The sequence below is a fragment of the Drosophila nasuta genome, chromosome 2R (genome assembly GCF_023558535.2).
Source record: "Drosophila nasuta strain 15112-1781.00 chromosome 2R, ASM2355853v1, whole genome shotgun sequence".
Taxonomy (NCBI): Eukaryota; Metazoa; Arthropoda; class Insecta; order Diptera; family Drosophilidae; genus Drosophila; species Drosophila nasuta.
In genome coordinates this window covers 29,731,328-29,739,048 of record NC_083456.1, presented here as the reverse complement: position 1 = coordinate 29,739,048, position 7,721 = coordinate 29,731,328, and the positions used below count along the sequence as shown (strand labels likewise).

General features: G+C 36.9%; 2 protein-coding genes across 2 annotated transcripts; both read left to right on the top strand.

Annotated features, from left to right (window-relative positions):
* Window positions 1–4,409: 4,409 nt before the first annotated feature.
* Window positions 4,410–5,382, top strand: LOC132787198 (uncharacterized). The gene is made up of 3 exons (XM_060794118.1): window positions 4,410–4,648; window positions 4,702–4,854; window positions 4,909–5,382. Exons 1-3 carry the CDS (start codon window positions 4,577–4,579, stop codon window positions 5,245–5,247), a joined length of 564 nt encoding a protein of 187 aa, XP_060650101.1. The 5' UTR covers window positions 4,410–4,576; the 3' UTR covers window positions 5,248–5,382.
* Window positions 5,383–6,541: 1,159 nt separating this feature from the next.
* On the top strand, window positions 6,542–7,292 carry LOC132787168 (uncharacterized). The gene is made up of 3 exons (XM_060794084.1): window positions 6,542–6,626; window positions 6,680–6,832; window positions 6,887–7,292. The coding sequence occupies exons 1-3, from the start codon at window positions 6,555–6,557 to the stop codon at window positions 7,223–7,225; spliced, it is 564 nt and encodes a 187-aa protein (XP_060650067.1). The 5' UTR covers window positions 6,542–6,554; the 3' UTR covers window positions 7,226–7,292.
* Window positions 7,293–7,721: the final 429 nt, after the last annotated feature.

Genomic DNA, 7,721 nt, shown 5'->3' with positions numbered 1-7,721 from the left:
AAAGAGTTAATATGCTCCGCTATGGAAGAGCGCACAAGAGTTGCGAGTGAGAATGACAGCTATTTTTATATAGCGCTGTTATTGTTGTTGTTGGCCTTTTGAATATATAGAGACTGGATGCCAGCGTGAGCTTGGTCTCCGGTGAAAATTAAATTCGTTGTCTGTCCGCCAGCCCTGGGCGAAATCTTGTTACAGAATTTACATGAGTTTCATCAAACCCGACAACAAAATCAACGCCAAAACACTAGACAACAACGACAGCAAGCGACAACGACAACGACAGCAACAGCAACAACAAGAGGGGCAACAAAAGCGACAAGCGCACTTCAAAATGTTGCACAACACGCTCACCAATATTCATATACACTAGAACACACACCTACACACACACACATGCATAGAGAGCACACCCAAGTAGCGCACTTTACAGCTGCTTAGTTGTACTCGTCGTACATATGACACGGCGCCCCAGATAAGTAGGCAACGAAAACTGTGCTCGCTAAACACGTTCATGTGTGTGTGTGTGTGAGTGTGTTTATTTTGGCTATGTTTGTGTGTGCACACATACTCGAAAAATGTCATTTGGGCAAAGCTGCTGCTGCTGCTGTTGTTGTTGTCACCATCGCCAGAGCCATCGCCATCGCCAACGCTGGCAACGACTGCGATGCAAACGCTAATTATGGAAATTAAAAACTTAGCAAAAATGTAAAAATGTGCATTTTTAATTAAATAGAACAGCGCACGCTGTGACACACAGCGATGCTGTTAAAGCCTTGCTCAACCTCGACTCTGTTGCTGCTGTTGCTGCTGCTTCTGCTTTTTAGCCGCAGGTAACAAAAGCTGCCCAGGATGCCTCACAACCAACCACGTGTGAAGCTAAACCGAATGCCTGCTTTATTATTACATTTTTTTGTGCCCCGTCGCAACCAACCAAACAAAAAAGGAAAAACAGGTAAGAAGTTAAAGTCGAGTGTGATCGACTGTGGGATACCCGGTATTTATTGTGAATAAAAGCATTACTTTGCGGTATTTAAATATACCAAATAAATATACCATAAACTATCAGGGGCTAAAAAAGCAAGAAGCTAAAGTCGAGTGTGATCGACTGTGAGATACCCGGTATGAATAAAAGCATTACTTTGCTTTGTGTTGATGAACTTAATTATTATACCGCAAAAATACTTGGATATACCAAAGTTTATATTTGGTATAATCTGCCTTTAAAATTACACTTGTTATTCGATTTTCATCGATTTGCGTAGGTGGAAGTGGGAGTGACAAAAATTTGTAACAAACTTCATCACGTAACAAATGCTGTCAAAAGATTATATCTTCATACGGACGGATGGACATGGCTATATCGTCTTGGCTGTTGATGCTAATCAAGAATATATATAATTCATAGGGTTGGAGTTGCCTCCTGCTGCCGGCTCAAAGATATAATACCCTTCTACCTTAAGAATATCGGGTATAAACACGTAAAAAACTCGGCAATAGTCGCACCAAAAACCCCAACAGCTTGTAGGTAATTTGCATTTGCGCTTTGACTATGTGTGTGTGTTTGTGTGTGTGTGGCATGGCCTCTGTGGCAGAGGATGGTAAGCTCGAAACTTTGCTCTAAGGTCAAAAACAGAAAACTGCGACTAGAAAGTAAACCATGTGTCTGTCCAGTGGGTGTGTGTGTGTGTGTGTTTGTGTAACACCTTTTAGCAATAGCTCTGCTTACACATTTGTAGCATACTTTAGGGCGCGCAATAATTTCATGCCTCGCTTTTTGTTGCAACAATTAGACGAAAGTTTTACAGTTTTCACCCCAAGGCAATAGGTTGCCTGAAAGTTGAAAGAAACTGAGATTTGTTTACAGAGACCCGAGACCCGAGAGCTGAGTCCTAAGACCTGACAACTGAGAGCGAGAAACTCGAGAGACACTTGCGGGCAGAGCTCGAAAAGAAAAGCGAGCATTAAATTGCTATGCTTGGCTTCAACTAGTTTAATTCTTAGAAATCGAGCCAAGTCTTCGGTGAATGTCAGAACAGTTCTAATTAATTTCCATTTAAGCAACCAAACAAAGTCGACGATGAGATATTAAAAGCAAAAAGAAAAAAGTAATTAAACGAAATGAATACTGTGAGTTGTTGCATTTGAAATGTGCACAAAGTGCATGAAAGTCCATTGGTCTGCAAATTGTGCAATGTTTAAATGAAATTAAATGAAATCTAAATTTGAAGCTAGCAAAAGCAAAACTACATCGTAGTATATATATAGTATAGTAGATTAACTCAGGTGGCAAACACGACCAAAATGAAATGTCTGTGCAGTCGAGAAGACACAAGACGATGGTGATGGCGAATGTGAATGTGAATGTGAAACAATTGAAATTGTGGCCTTCCCCAACACTGAAGTACAGCAATTAGAATTAGAATCTAATTTCATTGCAAAACAATTTTCGAACTTCAAACGACAGCCACAAGTCCAAACCTGAACACGTACGGGTGTGTGTGTGCGTGTATATAGAATGGATGCTCATTGTGTGTGCATGTAACTTAGTATACTATATGTATGTAAAAGGGAACAACAACAACAACAAGATAATAACAACTCGCAAATGTGTGTAGCCGCTCATTGCGGTTTTAGGAACCCAAAACTAATGGGTGGTAGCGGTGGGCAGCGGTGGGCGGTGCGGGGTGGGGCACAGTAGACACCCACTAATACAAATTGGCCAAAGCACCACAAGGTGATCGTTGGAACCAGAATTGTGCTCGTCGTTGGTTGTGAGCTGGCCACAAGAGCCGGAAATAACAGCATGACCCAGATTTGCATACTCACACACACACACACATACACACACATACACTGCCACACACAATTTACGTAAACACACATTCTCACACACTCAGTCTGATGTTTTTCTAAACAGTCAGTAGTTGGATGGGAGGAAGAAAGGGAGCTGCACCTTAGCTGCTTGACTGGCCGCAAATTTGAACTCGAAGCAAATTGTAGCTGGCATTCGTGGAATTGGCTTTGAGTCTAAGGGGGCTTAGACCATGAATACAATGAGTGCTGACCACACTCATTTACGCACATTTCGGTTGTCTTTATGTTGAGCTTCACTTTAATTACGCACTATCAAAAAGTCTCATTAAGTCAAGGCTTAGCAGTTAGAGCATATTAAATATCATTATTAGAGCAAACACTGAAAATTGTTGGCCCAAAAAGCACAGACACACACACACACACACATGCATGCACACACATTGTTGTTGATTAAATGGTAAAAGTTGTATAATCAAAAATTATTTCATAAACAGGCTCAGTGAGCCTCAAAGCTTGCCTCGTCTCCTGCAATGCTGTACGAGTATAATGGCAAAAACTCGAAATTTAGCAAAATCTACGCCCATCGCCCGATGCCACGCCCCCGCTGCCACGCGTTACGCCCTCTGGCCTAACCCCGCTTGCATACTTTATTAGTTTTGAGCGCTAAATTAATAATAAAAAGTTTTTGCAGCTGCGAGTTTATCTTGCATAGCAACCGACCACCGCCAACACAAAATATTAAGCATACGCAATGTGGTGCGTTGGGGCCATTAGCCAGCTGCGACTATACACACATACACACACACACACACACACACAAACTTATTACATATGCGTATGGGTATTGTACTTGTGTGTTGTATGTGGCAATGGGTCAAGCCTGGCCTGATTATTAAAAAACAAAAGCAATTATAAACGAGAATGTGGTTGAAAATTACTCTAGCTACTACAAACAGCGCACTGTTAGGAATTGTTCTATGTGCTTACAAAATATATAGTACAAACACATACGTGCTTTGTTTGTGTACTCCAGTGTGTGTGTGTGTGTGTGTGTGCGTGTATGTGCGAGCTTGTGAAACTGATATGCATAATGTATGTAAAAGTTTTTGGGTGAAAAGTGGGTTTGCTTCCAACTGACTGGCACGCTTAAAGTTTCCGCTCGTAAACAGCATCTCATCAACCAAAAGACCATAATAAAATGTTACAAATACATTTAAAACAAGTTACAAACTGCGGTGTATGTTAGGCAAGCTGATACCCTGTATCCTAAGTAGTGTAACTGCAGCTCATCTACTACTAAGTGATGTGATATTTATAAAATATGTTGCAGAATTGCTTTGTGTTTAATGGCTCCAAGATTCAATTCAAATTCCAAATATTTAGCATTTAATCTATATGATGAATTATCAAAATCTAAAAATTTGGCTGCGATCATATAGAAAACTTTAGAAGTGTTTAAATAATATCCGAATTTGACCAAAAACAGTCTCAAATGTTTTGTTTTTTTAACATTTTGACATTTGACATATTACATGCTAAATCGATAAATATATTTTCTGTAGTTTTCTTTAGTATTTTTAACGATAAAACATATCTATTGGTTGTAATATAAAAAACTATTTGATTCACAGATAAAATTCACAACTGCAATTACGCAATTAGATTATTGCATGTCATTATATAATTGTCATTTAAACTCTATATAAATACGGTATTTATATAGATCCGCTGTAAGCTCTCTAACTTCTATTGTGTCAGTAAAATGAACTATGCTGTAATTTCCTCTGTAATACTTTTGGGTTTCTTGTATTTGTGTGTTAAGAGCAATGCAAAGGTAAATTCGCTTATAATCAGATTTAACATCTAATATATCCCTATGATACATAGCGCAATTGGGACTATGAATTTCTTAAAGTAGACTCTACGTCGTCTGATGAGAATCTACTTAATGTCAGTACAAGATTTGAAAACGGTGAACTTGGTAAGCCGTCAGTTTCAGGATATATTGATTGGAAATACGATTGTGATGAAAATACAATGGTAAGTTGATTATCTCGCGAATGAAGAGATTATAATATTTTCACATAATTGCAGACTGAGATGAAAATGTATTATTCTCAAAACGGAAGAGAAAGCGCCTATCATGAGCTACCTTATGCTATCCCAAAAATCTCATACTATAATTTTTTGGATCAGTATTGGATGAAATTGTTCTATCCCTTCCTTAAGGATTGCTCAAACCTACCGTCATTCGATAAATTTGTGCCTCCATGGCCCAAGATGACGTATTTATTTAATAAATGTAGGGCCGAGCCAACTTCAGGTCCAGAAATAATGCCAAGGGGCTACTACAGAATTGTGTGGAAAATAATTGGTGATGCCACATTTAACGTTTTAATTGATGTTAAAGTAACACCAACAGGCTTTATATAAAGTAAAGTAAAGCTCAAACGTGCAAAAGTGATGACTAAAATCTGCCCTGCAAGTTGAATAAAATCAATTAACAAGAGTAAATTTAACTAATTTTTATTATAACTACAATCATTATTTCGCGGCGATTATATAAAATATTAAATATAATTCAATAAATCTCAGCAGTGATTTTTGAATGGTCTTGGTTAAAAATCTAATAAGTTTTGGAATATTTTAGTATTTCGTCGGTATATTAATGTTGTATATTATAAGGATATTATTTTACTTTTTACTAAAAATGACTAGCGGGTATCTGCACAATCGGCTGTAATTTTTTTTATTTCTTAAGGTTATTCATACCCGCTACCCATAGGGTAGAAGGGTATTATAACTTTGTGCCGGCAGGAATGTATGTAACAAGTAGAAGGAGGCATCTCCGACCCTAAAAAGTATATGTATTCTTGATCAGCGACAACAGCCGAGACGATCTAGCCATGTCCGTCTGTCCGTCTGTGTGTCTGTCCGTCTGTCCGTATGAAACACTGGATCTCAGGGACTATAAAAGATAGAGCTATAATTTTTTTCGACAGCATTTGTTATGTTTGCACGCAGATCAAGTTTGTTTCAAATTTTTGCCACGCCCACTTCCACCCCCGCAAATAAAAAAAATCGAATAACAAGCGTAATTTTAAAGCTAGAGTTGGTAAATACAATAATAACTATAGTAGTTATGATTCCTGAAAATTTGGTTGCGATCAGATAAAAATTGTCGCCGACTTACAAGGGGTCGCAGTTGCTTGGCTGACAATCTGGTGTTTTGTGCCGTCTATGGTATATTTTGAATGTGCTACTATATCGATATACCAAATAAACCATTTGGTATATTTTTAGTATTTTTGCAGTATATTCGGCATATTTTGAAAAAAAATACCGCAAAATATATTTCTTTTATTCAAAATGGGTAGCGGGAATCTCACAGTCGAGTACACTCAACTGAAGCTTTCTTACTTGTTTTAATAAAAACACTAATTTGTGTCAAGTAATTTCACTATATTTATTTTTAACATAAAAAATCAAATATAAATATATAATATAATTATTTCAATGATAAATCATTAGTTATCGGATGACAAATAAACGCTGTCATGACACGATTTGAATCTGGAAATTTAAAGATTAAAAAATAATTGGTTAGTAGATACATTTGACGATGCCAACGACGCAATTCGAGTTTTCGTGTAATTTCATAATTGTCGTTTCATTTATATATAAGCACAAAATTTAAATAGATCCGCTGGTAGTTTTCTAACTTCTATTGTGTCGGTAAAATGAACATTGCTGTAATTTCCTCTGGAATACTTTTGTTTTTCTTGTATTTGTGTGTTAAGAGCAATGCAAAGGTAAATTCGCTTATAATCAGATTTAACATCTAATATATCCCTACGATACATAGCGCAATTGGGACTATGAATTTCTTAAAGTAGACACTACGTCGTCTGATGAGAATCTACTTAATATCAGTTTAAGATTTGAAAACGGTGAACTTGGTAAGCCGTCAGTTTCAGGATATCTTGAATGGAAATACGATTGTGATGAAAATACACTGGTAAGTTGATTATCTCGCGAATGAAGGGATTATAATATTTTCACATAATTGCAGACTGAGATGAAAATTTATTTTTCTCAAAACGGAAGAGAAAGCACCTATCATGAGCAACCTTTTACTATCCCAAGAATGTCATTCTATCAATTTATGGATCAGTATTGGATGAAATTGTTCTATCCCTTCTTTGCGGATTGCTCGAACGTACCGTCATTCGATAAATTTGTGCCACCATTGCCCAAGACGACGTATTTTTTTAATAAATGTAGAGCCGAGCCAACTTCAGGTCCAGAAACAATGCCAAGGGGCTATTATAGATTTGTGTGGAAAATAATTGGTGAAGCCGCTCTTAATGTTGTTATTGATGTTAAATTAACACCAACAGGCTTTATATAAAGTAAAGTAAAGATCAAACGTGCACAGGTGATGACTAAAATCTGCACTGCAAGTTGAATAAAATCAATTAACAAGAGTAAATTTAACTAATTTTTATTATAACTACAATCATTATTTCGAGGCGATTATATAAGATATAAAATATAAATCAACAAGTAAGAAAGTTACAGTCGAGTGTGCCCGACTGTGAGATACCCGCTACCCATTTTTAATAAAGGCAAAATATTGCGGTATAATTTTCAAAATATACCGAAAATACTAAAAATACTAAAAATATACCAAATGGTATGTTTGGTATATCGATATAGTACACCATTATAAATATTATTATATATATATTATTATATTATATATTCTTGATCAGCGTCAACAGCCGAGACGATATAGCCATGTCCGTCTGTCCGTCCGTCCGTATGAACACCTAGATCTTAGAGACTATAAGAGATAGAGCTATAATTTTTGTTCGAAAGCATTTGTTATGTTTGCACGCAGATCA